A 20127-nucleotide genomic window follows, 5' to 3' on the forward strand; every position below is an offset into this window, starting at 1 on the left:
GTGGGATTGCTGGGTTGTATGGTAGTTCTATTTGTAGTTTTTTAAGGAACCTCCATACTGTTCTCCATAGTGGCTGTACCAATTCACATTCCCACCAGCAGTGCAAGAGTGTTCCCTTGTCTCCACACCCTCTCCAGCATTTATTGTTTCTAGATTTTTTGATGATGGCCATTCTGACTCGGGTGAGATGATATCTCATTGTAGTTTTGATTTGCATTTCTCTAATGATTAATGATGTTGAGCATTCTTTCATGTGTTTGTTGGCAGTCTGTATATCTTCTTTGGAGAAATGTCTATTTAGGTCTTCTGCCCATTTTTGGATTGGGTTGTTTGTTTTTTTGTTATTGAGCTGCATGAGCTGCTTGTAAATTTTGGAGATTAATCCTTTGTCAGTTGCTTCATTTGCAAATATTTTCTCCCATTCTGAGGGTTGTCTTTTGGTCTTGTTTATGGTTTCCTTTGCTGTGCAAAAGCTTTGAAGTTTCATTAGGTCCCATTTGTTTATTTTTGTTTTTATTTCCATTTCTCAAGGAGGTGGGTCAAAAAGGACCTTGCTGTGATTTATGTCATAGAGTGTTCTGTCTATGTTTTCCTCTAAGAGTTTGAGAGTGTCTGGCCTTACATTTAGGTCTTTAATCCATTTTGAGCTTATTTTTGTGTATGGTGTTAGGGAGTGATCTAATCTCATACTTGTATATGTAACTGTCCAATTTTCTCAGCACCACCTATTGAAGAGTCTGTCCTTTATCCACTGTACATTCCTGCCTCCTTTATCAAAGATAAGGTGACCATATGTGTGTGGGTTTATCTCTGGGCTTTCTATCCTGTTCCATTGATCTAGCTTTCTGTTTTTGTGCCAGTACCATACTGTCTTGATTACTGTAGCTTTGTAGTATGGTCTGAAGTCAGGGAGCCTGCTTCCTCCAGCTCCGTTTTCATTCTCAAGATTGCTTTGGCTCTTTGAGTTCTTTTGTGTTTCCATACCAGTTGTGAAATTTTTTATTCTAGTTCTGTGAAAAATTCCATTGGCAGTTAGATAGGGATTGCATTGAATCTGTAGATTGCTTTGGGTAGTAGAGTCATTTTCACAATGTTGATTCTTCCAATCCAAGAACATGGTATATCTCTCCATCTATTTGTATCATCTTTAATTTCTTTCATCAGTGTCTTATAATTTTCTGCATACAGGTCTTTTGTCTCCTTAGGTAGGTTTATTCCTAGATATTTTATTGTTTTGGTTGCAGTGGTAAATGGGAGTGTTTTCTTGATTTCACTTTCAGATTTTTCATCATTAGTGTATAGGCATGCCAGAGATTTCTGTGCAGTAATTTTGTATCCTGCTACTTTACCAAATTCATTGATTAGCTCTAGTAGTTTTCTGGTAGCATCTTAAGGTTTCTCTATGTATAGTATCTTGTCATCTGCAAACAGTGACAGCTTTACTTCTTCTTTTCCAATTTGGATTCCTTTTATTTCCTTTTGTTCTCTGATTGCTGTGGCTAAAACTTCCAAAACTATGTTGAATAAGAGTGGTGAGAGTGGGCAGCCTTGTCTTGTTCCTGATCTTAGTGGAAATGCTTTCAGTTTTTCACCATTGAGGACGATGTTGGCTGTGGGTTTGTCATATATGGCCTTTGTTATGTTGAGGGTTTTTATCATAAATGGTACCTACTTTCTGGAGGGTTTTTATCATAAATGGTGTTGAATTTTGTCAAAAGCTTTCTCTGCATCTATTGAGATGACCATATATTTTTTCTTCTTCAATTTGTTAATATGGTGTATTACATTGATTGATTTGCATATATTGAAGAATCCTTGCATTCCTGGGATAGACCCCACTTGATCATGGTGTGTGATCCTTTTAATGTGCTGTTGGATTCTGTTTGCTAGTATTTTGTTGAGGATTTTTGCATCTATGTTCATCAGTGATATTGGCCTGTAGTTTTCTTTCTTTGTGACATCCTTGTCTGGTTTTGGTATCAGGGTGATGGTGTCCTCGTAGAATGAGTTTGGGAGTGTTCCTCCCTCTGCTATATTTTGGAAGAGTTTGAGAAGGATAGGTGTTAGCTCTTCTCTAAATGTTTGATAGAATTCGCCTGTGAAGCCATCTGGTCCTGGCCTTTTGTTTGTTGGAAGATTTTTAATCACAGTTTCAATTTCAGTGCTTGTGATTGGTCTGTTCATATTTTCTGTTTCTTCCTGATTCAGTCTTGGCAGGTTGTGCATTTCTAAGAATTTGTCCATTTCTTCCAGGTTGTCCATTTTATTGGCATAGAGTTGCTTATAGTAATCTCTCATGATCTTTTGTATTTCTGCAGTGTCAGTTGTTACTTCTCCTTTTTCATTTCTAATTCTATTGATTTGAGTCCTCTCCCTTTTTTTCTTGATGAGTCTGGCTAAAGGTTTATCAATTTTGTTTATCTTCTCAAAGAAGTAGCTTTTAGTTTTATTGATCCTTATTATTGTTTCCTTCATTTCTTTTTTATTTCTTTCTGATCTGATCTTTATGATTTCTTTCCTTCTGCTAACTTGGGGGATTTTTTGTTCTTCTTTCTCTAATTGCTTTAGGTGTAAGGTTAGGTTGTTTATTTGAGATGTTTCTTGTTTGAGGTGGGATTTTATTGCTGTAAACTTCCCTCTTAGAAGTCCTTTTGCTGCATCCCATAGGTTTTGGGTTGTCGTGTTTTCATTGTCATTTGTTTCTAGTTATTTTTTGATTTCCCTTTGATTTCTTCAGTGATCTCTTGGTTATTTAGTAGTGTATTGTTTAGCCTCCTTGTGTTTGTATTTTTTTACAGTTTTTTTCCTGTAATTGATATCTAGTCTCATGGCGTTGTGGTTGGAAAAGATACTTCATATGACTTCAGTTTTCTTGAATTTACCAGGGCTTAATTTGTGACCCAGGATATGATCTATCCTGGAGAATGTTCCATGAGCATTTGAGAAGAAAGTGTATTGTGTTGTTTTTGGATGGAATGTCCTATAAATATCAGTTAAGTCCATCTTGTTTAATGTATCATTCAAAGCTTGTGTTTTCTTATTTATTTTCATTTTGGGTGGCCTGTCCATTGGTGAAAGTGGGGTGTTAAAGTCCCCTATATGATTGTGTTACTGTCAATTTCCCTTTTTATGGCTGTTAACACTGCCTTATGTACTGAGGTGCTCCTATGTTGGGTGCATATATATTTATAATTGTTATATCTTCTTCTTTGATTGATCCCTTGATCATTATGTAGTTTTTTTCTTTGTCTTTTGTAATAGTCTTTATTTCAAAGTCTACTTTGTCTGATATGAGAATTGCTACTCCAGCTTTCTTTTTATTTCCATTTGCATGGAATATATTTTTCTATCCCCTCACTTTCAGTGTGTATGTGTCCCTAGGTCTGAAGTGGGTCTCTTGTAGATAGCATATATACGGGTGTTGTTTTTGTATCCATTCAGCCAGTCTGTGTCTTTTGTTTGGAGCATTTAATCCATTTACATTTAAGGTAGTTATTGATATGTATGTTCCTATTACCATTTTCTTAATTGTTTTGGGTTTGTTACTGTAGGTTTTTTCTTTCTGTTGTGTTCCCTGCCTAGAGAAGTTCCTTTAGCATTTGTTGTAAAGCTGGTTTGGTAGTGCTGAATTCTCTTAGCTTTTGCTTGTCTGTGAAGATTTTAATTTCTTTGTCGAATCTGAATGAGGTCCTTGCTGGGTAGAGAAATCTTGGTTGTAGGGGGTAGAGTAATCTTGGTTGTAGGTTTTTCCATTTCATCATTTTAAATATGTCCTGCTACTCCCTTCTGGCTTGCAGAGTTTCTGCTGAAAGATCAGCTGTTAACCTTATGGGGATTCCCTTGTATGTTATTTGTTGTTTTTCCCTTGCTGCTTTTAATATTTTTTCTTTGTCTGCATTGGGTCTTCATTGCTGTGCTCAGGCTTTCTTTAGTTGAGGCGAGCAGGGGCTACTCTTCTTTGCGGTGCGCGGGATTCTCATTGCGTGGGCTTCACTAGTTGTGTCGCATGGCCTTGGTTGCTCCGGGTCATGTGGGATCTTCCTGGACCAGGGCTCGAACCCATGTCCCCTGCATTGGCAGGCTGATTCTTAACCAGTGCGCCACCAGGGAAGCCCCAGTCTTTTTCAATTTGGAATGATTCTTCAGTCTTCACTTCATTTCATTAACTTGACACTTCTGAAAATTATAGGACAGTAATTTTGTAGAATATTCCTGAATTTGGGTTTGTCTGATATTTTCTCATAATTAGATTCAAGTTTTCCACCTTTGACACGAATATCACAGACTTGATGCTGTTCTGTTCTCATTGTATCCTATTAGGCGGTACACCATTTTGATTTGTTCCCATTGGTGATGATGTTTACTTTGATCACTTGGTTAAGGTGTTGTCTGTCAGATTTCTTCACTATGAAGTTACTCTTTCTTTTTGAAATGAATAAGTATTTTGTGGCATGGTACTACTACTTTGAAACAATGTAAATTGTCCTCCAACTTTCAATTTATTTATTTATATCAGTTATGGACTCAGATTTCTTGTTTATTCAATGTTATAATCTATTACTGTCATTATTCATCTTGTTCAAGTTCCCTGATTTTGCCAGGTGGGAACCCCTTCAGGCTGGCTTGTATGTCCTTTTGACTTTTCTCTTCAGTTACCCCTTTATCAGCTTGGGGGTTAGGGGCACTGACACTTTGAATAGTCAGAAATTCACATTTAACTTATAGTTGACCCTCCATATATGCAGTTCCTCAGTATACCCACTTCCTTTGTATCCACAGTGCTACATCCACAATTCAACCATCCACGAACTGTGTAGTACTGTAGTATTTGCTATTGAAAAAAAACTGTGTATAAGTGGACCCACTCAGTTCAAACCATGTTGTTCAAGGGTCAACTGTGTATTTTTTTTAATGCGTCATTTCTTTCTGGCACAATAAAATATTTCAGGCCCACCTTGTACTTTCTCTAGTCTACCCCTGGAATGAGCTTTTCTCCAAGAAGCCCTGGTTCCTCTTAGTGGCGAAATATATTTTGAAACCAAGTTCTGGGTACTAAGTGTGGTTGTTGCTGTTGAGGTGTTGCTACTCTTGGGCCCTCTCAGTGGAGAGAGCTAGCGGAGATACATACACATATATATATGTTAGATATATATATTCTAATGTAATGTTTATATATATCATATACAAACATATATATCTGTATTTTTATTTCTATATCTGTATGTAAGAAAAATCATGTTCTCATCTCTCCTTGTAAGTCAAACCCAACACTATAGTGTTTACTTGACAGTGTTTTTCTAGTATTTGTAATTCTTTCTTAGACAGTATTATCCTTAATATATTTACTTATTTGATGTATCTTCCTGTTCAGTTTTGTATATGTGTGAATGTGTGTATGTTACTTCCACAAAGTGTCAGTGGCCTGGTTTGCTAATCATAAGAATTGGGTGTTCCTGAAAAAACCATAATTCAAAAAGGGTCATGTATCACAATGTTCATTGCAGCTCTATTTACAGTAGCCAGGACATGGAAGCAACCTACGTGTCCATCAAGGGATGAATGGATAAAGATGTGACACATATATACAATGGAATATTACTCAGCCATAAAAAGAAATGAACTTGAACTATTTGTAGTGAGGTGGATGGACCTAGAGTCTGTCATACAGAGTGAAGTCAGAAAGAGAAAAACAAATACCGTATGCTAACACATATATATGGAATCTAAAAAAAAAAAAAGGTTCTGAAGAACCTTGGGGCAGGACAGGAATAAAGACGCAGATTTAGAGAAGGGACTTGAGGACAAGGCTGGGGGAAGGGTAAGCTGAGACAAAGTGAGAGAGTGGCATGGACTTATATATACTACCAAATATAAAATAGATAGCTAGTAGGAAGCAGCTGCATAGCACAGGGAGATCAGCTCGGTGCTTTGTGACCACCTTGAGGGGTGGGATAGGGAGGGTGGGAGGGAGACGCAAGAGGGAGGAGATATGGGCATATATGTATATGTATAGCTGATTCACTTTTTTATACAGTAGAAACTAACACACCATTGTAAAGCAATTGTATTCCAATAAAGATGATTAAAAGAAGGGGGTATTAATTTAGTATCACTGTGTTTATCAGGCAGTAATTAGAAACCCAAGCAGTTTGTCATGGCTGGAGAATAGTGATACTTGGGAGTAGCAATATAAATGTATGTAAAGAAAACAGGTATTGTAGAGCTTTTAAGTATTTAAGGTTCAAATGCCCAACTCTGAACATAGTAAGCAAAGTTTTAGAAATCATGACATTATTTAGTTATGAAGCTGGATAGGGAAAAGAGCTCTGGATGGAGTGTCAGGAGACTTGGATTCCAGTATCAACTGTTCCACTAGGTTATCTTTGCATTATTAGACATATCACTTAGTCATTATCATCCTATAAAATAGGGAATTGGTGAAGGCACAAGGAGAGAGATGGGTGATTACTGAGGGTACTTTCAGAGACTGTATGTCCCAGTGTTAGAGTGAGCAAGAGGGAAACTTGTGTGATTTCAATCAGTGATTTCATTTATGGGTAGAAAATCCTGGAAAATTTGAACTTGAAGGGAATATCCAAAGATATTATTTTGTGAACTTGAAGGGAATATCTGAAGATACTCTTTTGTATTGACAATTTTACATGCAGTAATCTCATTATTTTAGACTATAGTAATAATAGCTAATAGTCATATTATGCTTTATAATATATAAAGTTTTTTTTTAACATTTATATTCTTATTTGAGCCTTATGATACACCTGTAAGTTAGGTAAGGCAGATATTATTGTTCCTTCTTTATAAATGAGGAAAGTGAGACCCTAAGAGGTCCAGTTGCTTGATCAATGTTACATATATAGAGTCAGAGCTGAAATTTGAAGCTAGGTCTTTTTTTTTCAATCTATATATACTTTATAATATGGAAATTTTCAAATTTATTTATTCTTTCCAGTTTTTGGTGTAAATTTGACAATTATTTATGCTTTGTAATCTTTTTCATGTTTTTTCCTTCCACTTTTTGTTGTAGTCTGCTGTAATATTTTTAAGGAAATCCCTGACATGTTATTTAAATTATAAATACTTAAGTATGTCTCTAACTGATAATAACTGATATGTTTTTAATATAGCCATGATGCAGTTATTATCAGTTATTCCATATCATCTCATACCAGTTCATATTAAAATTTTTTAAATTGCAATAAATATCTTTTTGTAGTTGGTTTTGTTTTTTTGTTTTTTGGATTAGCGTGTATTACCTTTGGATAGTCTCTTGAATTTCTTTTAATCAGTAACAGTAGCCTCTTTTGTTTTTCCTTTAATTGCCACAGATTTATTGAAGAAACTGGATCATTGGTCTTGTTTATGTCCTACATTCTGGATTTGATTGCTTCCTTTTGGTGTCATATATATGTTGACAGTGGGAACCCCTACAGATTGGCTTCTGTGTCCTTTTGATCTGGACTCAATTAGTCCTTGATATTTCCTTGCTTTTTGGCACAAGGTGTCCCAGGTTCTTCTTACATATTTCTTGCCCAGCCCTTAAATTAGTCATTTCATTAAAGTATTTTCAGTTCCTGTTATTGCATTATGCAAATAGCCTATTTCAGTAGCAGTGGACTAGGATTGAGAGAGAGATAACTGAAAATTTGTTAAAAATGATGGTGAGAAGTGCCAAAATGAAAAAGATTGACAGTATTAAGGGTCGACAAAGATGTGGCGTATCTGGAACATTTACATATCACTGGTGGGAGTGTAAATAAGTTCAATTAGTACAACCACTTTGGAATACTATTTGGCAGTCTCATCTTAAGCTGAACATATACATGTCCTGTGACCCAGCAATTTCACTTCTTACTGTATATTCAGCAGAAATGTGAACATGTATACCAAAAGCCACATTCAAGAATAAGCAGAGAGCATTATTTAGAACAGCCCCAAACTGGAAATAACCCAAATATCTGTCAGCAGTAGAAAGGATAAATGGATTATGGTGTGTACACAAATGGAATACTGTCCAGTAATGAGAATGAATAAACCATTGCTATAATGCCATACTATGGGCGGTTCTCACCAACATAATATTGAGCAAAGGAAGCCAGACACTATTTGATTTTATAAAGTAGAAAACTAGACAAAATATATGTTAGAAGTCAAGATAATGGCTATTTTTTGTTGTTGAAGTATAGTTGATTTACAGTATTATATGTTTCAGGTGTACAACACAGTGATTTAGTATTTTTATAGGTTATACTGTATTTAAAATTATTATGAAATATTGGCTATAATCCTGTGCTGTACAATATATCCTTGTAGCTTACTTATTTTATACATAGTAGTTTGTACATCTTAATCCCCTACTCCTATTTTACTCCTCTTCCTCTTCCCACTGGTAACCACTAGTTTCCTCTCTATATCTGTGAGTCTCTGTTTTGTAATATTCATTTGTTTGTTTTATTTTTTTAGATTCCATTATAAGTGATAACACCCAGTATTTGTCTTTCTCTGTGTGACTTATTTCACTAAGCATAATACCCTCCAGATCCATCTGTGTTGTTGCAAATGGCAAAATTTCATTTTTTTTTATGGTTGAGTAGTATTCCATTGTGTGTGTGTGTGTGTGTGTGTGTGTACACGTACACCACATCTTCTTTATCCATTTATCTGTTGATGGACACTTGGGTTGCTTCCATATCTTAGCTATTGTAAATAATGCTGCTGTAAACATTGGGTGCATGTATCTTTTCCAAGCAGTGTTTTTGTTTTCTTCAGATATATACCCAGGAGTGGAATTGCTGGATGATATGGTAGTTCTATTTTTAATTTTTTGAGGAACCCCATACTGTTTTCCATAGAGGCTGCACCAATTTTCATTCCCACCAACAGTGTATAAGCGTTCCCCTTTATCCACATCTTTGCCAACATTTGTTATTTGTGTTCTTTTTAATGATTGCCATTCTGACAGGTGTTAGATGATGTCTCATTGTAGTTTTGATTTGCATGTCTCTGATGATTAGCGATGTTGAGCATCTTTTCATGTGCCTCTTGGCCATTTGTATGTCTTTGGAAAAATGTTCAGGTCTTCTGCCTAATTTGTAATCAGGTTGTTTGGGTTTTTTTGATATTGAGGTATATGAGCTGTCTATATGTTTGGAATATTAACCCCTTATTGGTCATGTAATTTGCAAATATTTTCTCCGATTCACTAAGTTGTCTTTTTTGTCAGTGGTTTCCTTTGCTGTGCAAAAGCTTTTAAGTTTAATTAGGTCCCATTTGTTTATTTTTGCTTTTGTTTCCTTTGCCTTAGGAGAGAGACCCAAAAAAATATTTCTATGATTTATGTCAAAGAGTGTTCTGCCTATGTTTTCTTCTGGGAGTTTTATGGTTTCTAATCTTACATTTAGGTCTTTTTTTTTTTTTTTGGCTGCGTTGGGTCTTAGTTGAGGCACACAGGATCTTCATTGTGGCATGCAGCCTCTTCATTGTGGTGTGCAGGCTTCTCCTTAGTTGCGGCGTGTGGGTTTTTCTCTCTCTAGTTGTGGCGTGCGGGCTTCAGAGTGCGTGGGCTCTGTAGTTTGTAGCTCAAGGACTCTCTAGTTGAGGCACATGGGCTCAGTAGCTGTGGTGTGCGGGCTTAGTTGCCCTGCAGAATGTGGGATCTTAGTTCCCCGACCAGGGATTGAACCTGCGTCCCCTGCATTGGAAGGTGGATTCTTTACCACTAGACCACCAGGGAAGTCCCACAATTAGGTCTTTAATCCATTTTGAGTTTACTTTTGTATATGGTATGAGAAAATGTTCTAATTCATACTTTTACATGTAGCTGTAGAGTTTCCCCAGCACCACTTATCAAAGGGACTGTCTTTTCCCCATTGTATATTCTTTCCTCCTTTGTTGTGGATTAATTGACCATAAGTGTGTGGGTTCATTTCTTGGCTCTCTCTTCTGTTCCATTGATCTGTGTGTCTGTCTTTTTAAAAATTTGTTTATTTATTTATTTTTGGCTGTGTTGGGTCTTTGTTGCTGCACACGGGCTTTCTCTAGTTGTGGTGAGTGGGGGCTGCTCTTTGTTGCGGTGCGCAGGCTTCTCATTGCGGTGGCTTCTCTTGTTGCGGAACATGGGCTCTAGGCACGCGGGCTTCAGTAGTTGTGGTACACGGGCTCAGTAGTTGTGACTTGCGGGCTCTGGAGCGCAGGCTCAGTAGTTGTGGTGCATGGGCTTAGTTGCTCTGTGGCATGTGGGATATTCCCGGACCAGGGCTCAAACCTGTGTTCCCTGCATTGGCAGGAAGATTCTTAACCACTGAGCCACCAGGGAAGTCCTGTGTGTCTGTTTTTGTGCCATTAACATACTGTTTTGATCATGGTACCTTTGTAGTATAGTCTAAAGGCAGGGAGCATGATTCCTCCAGGTTTGTTCTTTTTTCTCAAGATTGCTTTGGTGATGGTGGCTTTTTATTTTATTTTATTTTTTAGGTGGAAGGAAGCATATTTTATTATTAATAATAATCGTAATAGTAACAATAGCTGCTAGTGTTTATGGAATTCTCACAACACTGCAGATGCTTTGCATGCACTTAATTTAAATTAATTTACTTTCAGTTCCTCCTAAGAACCCCCAAAAGAAGGCCCTTTATAATCCATATTTAGTCTCTGTACTCTGTGCTCAACGTATAAAAGGTTCTGAAAGGAGCACAGTCTTTTTTTTCTTTTTTTGGCTGCATTGGGTCTTCGTTGCTGCACATGGGCTTTCTCTAGTTGCGGCACATGGGCTTTCTCTAGTTGTGGCAAGCTCAGCTTAATCCCGCGTTGAGAAACGCGGGCTTTTCATTGAGGTGGCTTCTCTTGTTGTGGAGCACAGGCTCTAGGCGTGTGGGCTACAGTAGTTGTGGTGCATGGGCTCAGTAGTTGTGGTGCATGGGCTTAGTTGCTCTGCACCATGTGGTATCTTCCTGGACTAGGGATTGAACCTGTGTCCCCTGCACTGGCAGGTGGATTTTTAACCACTGCACCACCAGGGAAGTCCAGGAGCACAGTCTTAAAGGAGATGGACTTGTAAAAACAAGACATTGCAGTACAATTTGATGCCTGAGAGGATACTACAGCAGCTCCCAAGAGGAAGGGCCTAGCTTCCTGCTGGGGAGGATGAAGCCTGATGGTGGCTATTTTTGATGGTGGTAGAGTAGTTACTGGGAGAGTTGGTCATCTTTTACTTCCTTATCTGGGTGCTTCTTATTGGTGTGTTTTTTGTGAAAATTCATTGAGCTGTACATTTAATATTTTTGCATATTTCTGTATGAATATTAAAAATTTGAAAATTTATGAATTTTTCTTCTGTTTTTAAATTTGATAGTAAATAAAATGCAATTAAAGGGGTCACTTTTAAAGTACCTAGTCTTTACAAGGCCAGGTGCTTGCTGTTGGGAGTATAATGTTGAATAAATGGGAGTCTTGTTTTCTAAGGACTCATGATTCTTTTTGGAAGACACATACTCAAAAAACATGAAGGGAATTCCTTGGCCGTCCAGTGGTTAGGATTAGGCACTTTCACTGCCAGCGCCTGGGTTCAATCCCTGGTTGGGGAACTAAGATCCCACAAGCCACACAGCATGGCCAAAAAAACAAAAAACAACAACAACAACAAACCCATGAGACTAGACAGACTAGTGAGAATGTAGTGTTTGAAGTCATTCCTAAAGTTGATTCAGTGCTTTTGTTTCTGTGTTTTTGTTTATTTTTAAGATACCTTAATCATGTCCTTTTGTTCTCTCTTTTCTTTTTGTAGCACTTGACAGATACCTCACATGGTGTAAGAAATAAGTGCCTGCAATTACTTGGTAATCTGGGTTCTTTGGAGAAAAGTGTCACAAAAGATGCAGAAGGCCTAGCTGTCAGAGACGTCCAGAAGATTATAGGGGATTACTTCAGTGACCAGGACCCACGTGTCAGAACAGCAGCTATAAAAGCCATGGTAAACGTGATCATGGAAACTAAATGGAGATACTTTTTTTTTTTTTTAAGTTAATAGCTAATGCCACCTTGGATACATTGTGAATCCCCCCCAGGGTATACTTTATGCACACTTTCAGGAAGATGTTGGTGGCATCACAGAACTCAAAGGCACACATTCCTTTACAACAGTTGCTTATCTTTGGGCTTGTTTGGTAGCTTTCACCTGCATTTCTGAAACATGGAAGGTACAACTTGTATCCCAGGTCCATGGGAGAGATGCTACTCGGTATTATAGTACAGTAGGTACAGGTTATACCTTTGTATTTCAGAAGTATAGGTGGAAGTTATGGGGGAGGGTTGCTCTTTAGGGGGAGATGGTGCTAACCATTTCTTCCTCAGCCTCCTTATCATTATTTCATATTTATTCTGATATCCCCTTGGGACAGTCCATGGGTTAGATTCATTAAGTGTTTGAGTGTTTCTACTGAAAAGTCCAGGTTTCTTATTTATATAGCACTGATTTTGGCCAGAGGGAACCATGTTAATGTGATATAATGGGGAAAAATATATGAGATTGTGGGGAGACATTGGAAATATTGATTTTTTTTTCAGAATACTTAAACTGTATCTTTATTATCTAGTTGCAGCTCCATGAAAGAGGACTGAAATTATACCAAACAATTTATACTCAGGTACCTTAAATGATTGCTGTCTAGAAGAGGAGGGAGGTGGAGAAATCATGAAACTGGGAGGGTGGCACGCTGGTGGTCAGAATTTGAAAACATAGAGCTTCAGCTGGCTAACAGTGGCAGTGTTGTGATGAATGTGCAGTTGTATCCAAAGCATACATTCTAAGAAGAGAATGGGGAATATGTAATGAATAGCACTAGTGCATGTGAGGAGGACATTTGGGAGGATTTAGGTAGCTCAGTATGAATGCCAGAGTATACAAAGAGAAGTGTAGTGTTCAGAGTAAGGAGAGTGGTAGTCTTGTTGATCTCTGGTTGGTTGACTGAAATTGACTTCAAACCTGAAGTCAATTCAGGGCACCACACTTGAGAAACTGGAGTATTTCTGGAGGAGGATGACCAAGACCATGGGATCGTATGAAAAGATATCACATGATTGTTATAGCATTGGTAAGGAAAAGCACAATGAAATTATAGTATCATTAGGAGAAGCTGACCGAGTGCCTAACCAAAAGCCCTTACATTTATTCTTGTAGAATAATTGGATGTATCTAGAGACAAGAAATCTAAATCCATGCTCAGAGACCAGTTTTTGTTAGTCTACTGAGAGTGGTTTTAGCTTTTAGAGGAAGAGGATAATTAGCCAAACCCCTATGACTGATGTGTAAACCAAGTACGTTCTTTTACAAATGAAGTAGAATGAGTTCAGAATGGTTATGTTGGTGTGACCTGTAGGAAAACTGTGTGGGAAACCAAATAATTAAAGGAAACTTGTAGAGTAAGGACTCAAAGGAAAAAGAGTTAGTCCGATGATTCAGATGTTTAGTGACATAAGACTGTGTCAGTTGGTTAGGCAAGCAATGCTGTGGACCTCAAGGGAGTGAGGATGGAATGATGGGGGAGGATTTGAGATATGAGGTAGAATTAGTTACTATAATGAGTTCATTTTGATTATCTTGAGTTTGAAGGGTTGATGGGATACTTTTGAGGAGAATTCCAGGTCTGGAACTCAGGAAAGATCAGAGCTGGAGGTGGATATTTGGAGCCATCAATATCTAGGGGTCATGGGGATACCCAGGGAGAGTAAGAAGATTGGAAGTGATGAGGATGGAGCCGGGGTGAGGTCCAACGTTTAAGAAAGGAGCCCTAGAATGGAACTGAGGAGCAGCTTGATGGAGGAGGAGGAAGAATATATTCCAGAAAAGGCAAGAGGGCATTCTCACAGTCAGCAGTGTCAAATGCTGGTGAAAGGTCATTTAGGATAGCACTGAAATCTGGTCATGGGACTTAGCAACAAAGTGGTCACTAGTGAGTTTAAAGAGAGCAATTTCAGTGGAGTGCTGGGACTGGGGGAAGCCAGATCAGGGTCTTTTGAGGTGAGGCATTTAAAGTCTATTGACTATGACTATACTTTAAAGAAACTGGACTATGATAGGAAAGTGGGGTAGAAGTTGGTAGAAGGGGGCATAGGATTAAGGGTTGTTGTTGTTTTTTTTCCTGTATTTTAAAGACAGTTGCTAAGTATGTTTATATGTTGAAGGGAGAGCTAGTGTTATGATAGAAGAGACAAAGGGGAATAAATGCTGGAGTAAGTTCCTTGAGGCAGAAAATCAGATTCATGAGCTGATTCATCCAACAAATGTTAGTGAGTACCGAATGCTGGCTGTATAATGCCAAGCATGTTATAATAGATAGGACCCATGCCCTTCACATTGTCATAGGTAAGACAGGCAATTAACAAATAAGCAAACACAGTTATAGCATATGAGTACTGCTGTGAGGTAAATCAATAGGATGCTATCATAGCGAATCACAAAGAGGATCTATTTTGGAGGATGGTAAGGGATGGTCATGTGAGGAAGTGGTGGGATCCATAGCAAAAGTAGAAGGATTAGGAACTAGAAAGGACCCTTTTCCCTCAGATATTGAGAAAACAAGGGGTGGGAGAATACAGGAATAAATGAATTTATAACTGGTATGGAGTAGTTGAGTGGGTTTGTGCCTGAGAACCTTGATTTTTCTCAGATAAACAGGTCGCCTTATAGCTGGTAGTAGGATAGAAGTCCCGAGGAAAAGGTTAAGAAAAGCTGCCTTGGGGCTTCCCTGGTGGCGCAGTGGATAAGAATCTGCCTGCCAATGCAGGAGACACGGGTTCGAGCCTTGGTCCAGGAAGATCCCACATGCCGTGGAGCAACTAAGGCTGTGTGCCACAACTACTGAGCCTGCACTCTAGAGCCCTTGAGCCAGAACTACTGTTGTGAGCCGCAACAAGAGAAGCCACTGCAATGAGAAGCCCGTGCACTGCAACGAAGAGTAGCCCCTGCTCGCCACAGCTAGAGAAAGCCCGCGTGAAGCAACAAAGACCCAACACAGCCAAAAAAAAAAAAAAAAAAAAAGGCTCATTAGCCACCTTTCTGAAAAAAAGAAAAGCTGCCTTGGGAAATGGAAGTGGAAAGCAGGAGTGTAAAAGATTTCAGAGTAGGACTAATAAGGTTTGAGATCATGAATCACCAATCCCCTAGAGAGTGTGGTCTTTGCCAGTGCTCTGCTGCCCTTGTGAAGACTAGAGAAAGTCTTAGGTTTGTGGAGCAGCTGTAGCAGAAATCCTGAGGGGGTTGTGTATGATGATGCAGACAATGCTGTCAAGAGACTGAAGTGGCTTTGCAGACGCCGCCACATCGGAACCTCCCGCGCTGCCCAACCATGGTCAACCCTACCGTGTTCTTTGACATTGCCGTCGATGGCGAGCCCTTGGGCCGCGTCTCCTTCGAGCTGTTTGCAGACAAAGTTCCAAAGACAGCAGAAAACTTCCATGCTGTGAGCACTGGGGAGAAAGGCTTTGGTTATAAATGTTCCTGCTTTCACAGAATAATTCCGGGATTTATGTGCCAGGGTGGTGACTTCACACGCCATAATGGCACTGGTGGCCAGTCCATTTATGGGGAGAAATTTGATGATGAGAATTTCCTCCTGAAGCATACGGGTCCTGGCATCTTGTCCATGGCAAATGCTGGCCCCAACACAAACGGTTCCCAGTTTTTCATCTGCACTGCCAAGACTGAGTGGTTGGATGGCAAGCATGTGGTCTTTGGCAAGGTGAAAGAGGGCATGAATATTGTGGAAGCCATGGAGTGCTTTGGTTCCAGGAATGGCAAGACCAGCAAGAAGATCACCATTGCTGACTGTGGACAAATCTAATAATAAATTTGACTTGTGTTTTATCTTAACCATCAGACCATTCCTTCTGTAGCTCAGGAGAGCACCCCTTCATCCCCATCTGCTTAAAATATACTGTAATCTTTGTGCTCTCATTGCACTTCTTTGGGTTCCATATTTTCCTTATTCCCCTCCAAGTTTAGCTGAATTGCAAAGTTAAGTTTATGGTTATGAAATAAAAACTAAACAACAACAACAAAAAGAGACTGAAGTAAGGACGGGTATAGAGCAAGGAAAAGGTGGTTTATTTGGAAAGAAAGGACAGAATTAAAGCAGTGGTTCTCAACCAAGGTGATTTTGCCCTCCAGGGCACGTTTGGCAACGTCTGGAGGTATTTTTGACTATTTTAGTTTCTGGGGAGAGGAAAAGGGTGCAGTGCTACAACTACCTAGTGGGTAGAGGCCAGGGATGCTGCTAAATATCTTATATTGCACAGGACAGCCCCTTACAACGAAGAATTATCTAGTCCAAAATGTCAATAATAGCAAGGTTGAGAGACCCTGCTTAAACGGATAGGTAACTTAAGTGGGATGAAGAGCAGGTGTGATGGGTTAAGTCATGGCGATGGAAGAGCTGGTAGAGTAGCATATATGGTCAAAGCATGGAATATAAGATTTTAAAATTTCAAAAACCGTTTTCTGGGTGTTGTTGAAGTCTAGGGTGTAGCTATGACTGTGGGTGGAGTAGGGATATTCCATTTCAGACTAAAGTAAAAAAGGAAAATTTGGCCTATTTTTGGCAGCTTAACGTTAAAATTGTACATTTATTTAGAGTGCTTGAATTTTCAGATGGACTGTCAGTCAGAAATTTGTGCTCTAGTTTTACAGATAGGGAAAAAACTCATCTTTGGTGTTTGAGCCTGTCAGGGTAGCACTGTGGGCTCCCAGCAAGCTTTGCTATGATTGATGCTATTCTAGATGGCTTTTGTGCTATCTATCAATCTGTGGTTCTCCTTTCAGACATGGGGTGGGAGGGTACACAGAACACAGGCAGAGCAGCTGGCAGAGGCCAAGAATTCTTTGTTGGGCAAAGGTTCAAGAAGTTAAAATCACCCATATGTGTTTTGATTGGTATCCTTATCCAACCACCGTATCTTCATTTTGAAAATAGTTTGAACATCACCTGGGAGGACACAGAACTAACAGACTTTTGGAATCCTTGTTTGCAGGCTTGTAAATTGCTCTCTGATGACTATGAACAAGTGCGCAGTGCTGCAGTCCAGCTTATCTGGGTTGTCAGTCAGCTCTATCCTGAAAGGTCAGTGTGGGTGTAAGCCAGCTTTTGTTCATTGCTAAGCCATTTTTCTCTCCTCCCACCATGCAGAAAGCCCACCTCCAGAAAAGGAATGTTGGTTAGATTTTTGGAAGGCAGTATGGAATAGGGGAAAAGCATGGACCCTGAAAATCAGGATGCTTGGTCCTTGTTTTTCAGCTCTGCCTTGAACTTTCTGTGTATGCTGGGAAAGCCACTTCGCCTCTCTGGGTCCCAACCTCCTCAACTATAGATGAAGAGATTGGATGGTCTTTCTCAAATGCTATCCACTCCACCTCTGCCCAACCCTTAAAAAAAGTCTTTGAAATGGTTTGGGGCACATTTTAGTAAATACAAATGCCAGCTAAAGATACCAGGTGAATTTGAGGATAATGATCCCTTATGTAGTGTTTTCCTGGTTAAAATATTTTCATAGGGAATTCCCTGGTGGTCCAGTGGTTAGGACTTGGTGCTTTCTCTGCTGAGGGCCTGGGTTCAATCCCTGGTCGGGGAACTATGATTGCACGAGCTGTGTGGTGCGGCCAAAAATAAAAAATTTTTTTTCACAGTAATTAAATAATTTATCTCACAGTGATTCTTTGAGGTGGAGAGACAGGTATTATTTATTCTGTTTTATAGAACTCCTTTTATAGGAAAAAGAAGTGTTCTTTCCTCTTCATTAAACTACCTACTGAAATTGAAAAACAAGAATGAGTTAATAAAGCTATAGACACCACCCCCCATAGACACCACCCCCCACCCCCTGCAAAAAAAAAGACTAGCTGGAAATTGTCTTTTCATTTAGGACCAGATTTGCAAGTATGTTTTATATTGGTTTATTCTGAGACTTGCTATATTGACAGCAATGCAATTTATAAGAGAGAAAAAGATAACTCTGTGGTAGCTGTTTTTGGTATCTCATAAATCTTTGAATCTTCAGTGTTAAATACTTTTTACTCAAGACACAAATTTGCATTGCAACTAAAAATAAACAAATCCCAGACTGATTTGCTTACTCTGAAATGTATTTCATCATTATAGGATGAATTTTTCAATTATCATTTCTATTTGTGCTGATTTTCATTGGTCATTCTCAGTTTATTGAACCTGCAATTTTAGGCTCATGTTTTGTCACTTGTGGTTTCTTTTCTTTTAATTTAGCATCGTCCCAATCCCTTCTTCTAACGAAGAAATTCGCTTAGTTGATGATGCGTTTGGAAAAATTTGTCACATGGTCAGTGATAGCTCCTGGGTGGTTCGAGTTCAAGCTTCAAAGCTATTGGTAAGTTACATCTTCTTTAATGAGCATATTACCTGTTACACTTGTAAAACATTTTGAGAAACTAGATAGAGACAGGTGTAATGCGCTTTTATAAACCTTAGTATTTCTTAAAATAGAAAGAAATTGTTCACTTTCCCATAGAGAAGTAGTCTTTAAGAACTAGAAAGAATTTTAAAGATAATCCTATTTAATCTTGTTAGCATATTAGACAACCAAAGTCTAGAGAAAAAGAAACATAATAATAAAAATAATTGTTACCGTTACTAAGCACCTGGTATGGCCTAGATACTTTGCTATGAGGCCACTTAATTATCTCATTTATTCTTTTTTTTATTGGAGTATAATTGCTTTATTATCCCATTTATTCTTACAGTAACCCAGCAAGGTAGGTGCTATTATTCCCACTTCCCAGGTGAGAAAGCTGAGGCTCTGAGAATTTAAGTAAATTATTCAATTTATACAGATAGGAAGTTGTAGAATGAGATTCAGATGCTAATCTGACTTTTAGCCTCATTCTTTCCTACTGTTTTGCCTTTGGGGACTCTAGTATATTTGTAAGAACATTTTTTTTTTTTTTTTCCTGTATGTGGGCCTCTCACTGCTGTGGCCTCTCCCGTTGCGGAGCACAGGCTCCAGACGCACAGGCTCAGCGGCCATGGCTCACGGGCCCAGCCGCTCCGCAGCATGTGGGATCTTCCCGGACCGGGGCACGAACCCGTGTCCCCTGCGTTGGCAGGCGGACTCTCAACCACTGCGCCACCAGGGAAGCCCCCTATAAGAAAAATTTGAACTTTTCAGAGATAGAACTGTCTTATAGAAGAAGGAGTGTTGGCGTAATGCTCAGCCTTATTTTATACCTGTGTTGTCTTGGACATGTCACTTTATCTTAGTCTCGTTTCCTCATCTGTTAAGTGGCTTGTAATATCTCTCATGTTTACATCACAGGGTTGTCATGACACTCAAATGAGATCCTGTCTGTGAATATGTGTATAAATTGTGAAGTACTACACTATGCAAGGTGGTGGGGTTGTTATAATATATAAATATATATGTAACTATCTATAAAAATTTGTATTAATGTCACAGCAAGGATATCTGAAATTCTTTTTGATAACTTCTCTTTTGAGGGCCCCCAACTATGCCAGTCTTAGTAAGATTGTTGGCTAAAAAGTTTGGACCTGATTGTACTGGACACAGATCCTGTGATACCCCTAGTCCTTTGACCAGTATTTTGGGGGTAACTGCTGAAACCTATGTGAAGCACTTTCATGGAAAAATAAGGAACTTGGATGATTTCAGTATTTCCTGCTTACAGATTATATTTCTTGTCCATAATAAAATATAGAGTTAAACAAGCCAGCTGTTAGTGATTTTATTTTTGAATTCACATTTTAAAGCCTTGTTTTGATTTGTGGATATTTTAAAATTCAGAACAATCCAGTCATTCATCAGATTCCTTCATTCAGCGTGTACTGAGCATCTACAGTGTGCTGTGTGTGTGTGAGGGGATGTTTTAGAGGAATAATTCAATGATATGTTATCATCTGAGTAGGCAGTTAGAAAAGTAATCCTTAAAGCAGAGTCATTCAAATTTTTTTTTTTTTTTTTTTTTTTTTTGCAGTACGTGGGCCTCTCACTGTTGTGGCCTCTCCCGTCGCGGAGCACAGGCTCCAGACGCGCAGGCTCAGCGGCCATGGCTCATGGGCCGCGGCATGTGGGATC

At 38.8% G+C, this 20127-nt stretch overlaps 1 protein-coding gene and 1 pseudogene across 1 annotated transcript in view; both read left to right on the forward strand.

The window, feature by feature from the left end:
- The window catches only part of INTS4 (integrator complex subunit 4), a 109347-nt gene that overhangs the window by 30474 nt on the left and 58746 nt on the right, over positions 1-20127 (forward strand). The window contains exons 5-8 of the mRNA XM_060018210.1: positions 11801-11986; positions 12609-12659; positions 17041-17129; positions 18285-18405. Coding sequence (XP_059874193.1) covers positions 11801-11986; positions 12609-12659; positions 17041-17129; positions 18285-18405 — 447 coding nt within the window. The remainder of the gene's footprint in view (positions 1-11800; positions 11987-12608; positions 12660-17040; positions 17130-18284; positions 18406-20127) is intronic.
- Positions 15304-15883, forward strand: LOC132429049 (peptidyl-prolyl cis-trans isomerase A pseudogene; annotated as a pseudogene).

The sequence above is a fragment of the Delphinus delphis genome, chromosome 8 (genome assembly GCF_949987515.2).
Source record: "Delphinus delphis chromosome 8, mDelDel1.2, whole genome shotgun sequence".
Taxonomy (NCBI): domain Eukaryota; kingdom Metazoa; phylum Chordata; class Mammalia; order Artiodactyla; family Delphinidae; genus Delphinus; species Delphinus delphis.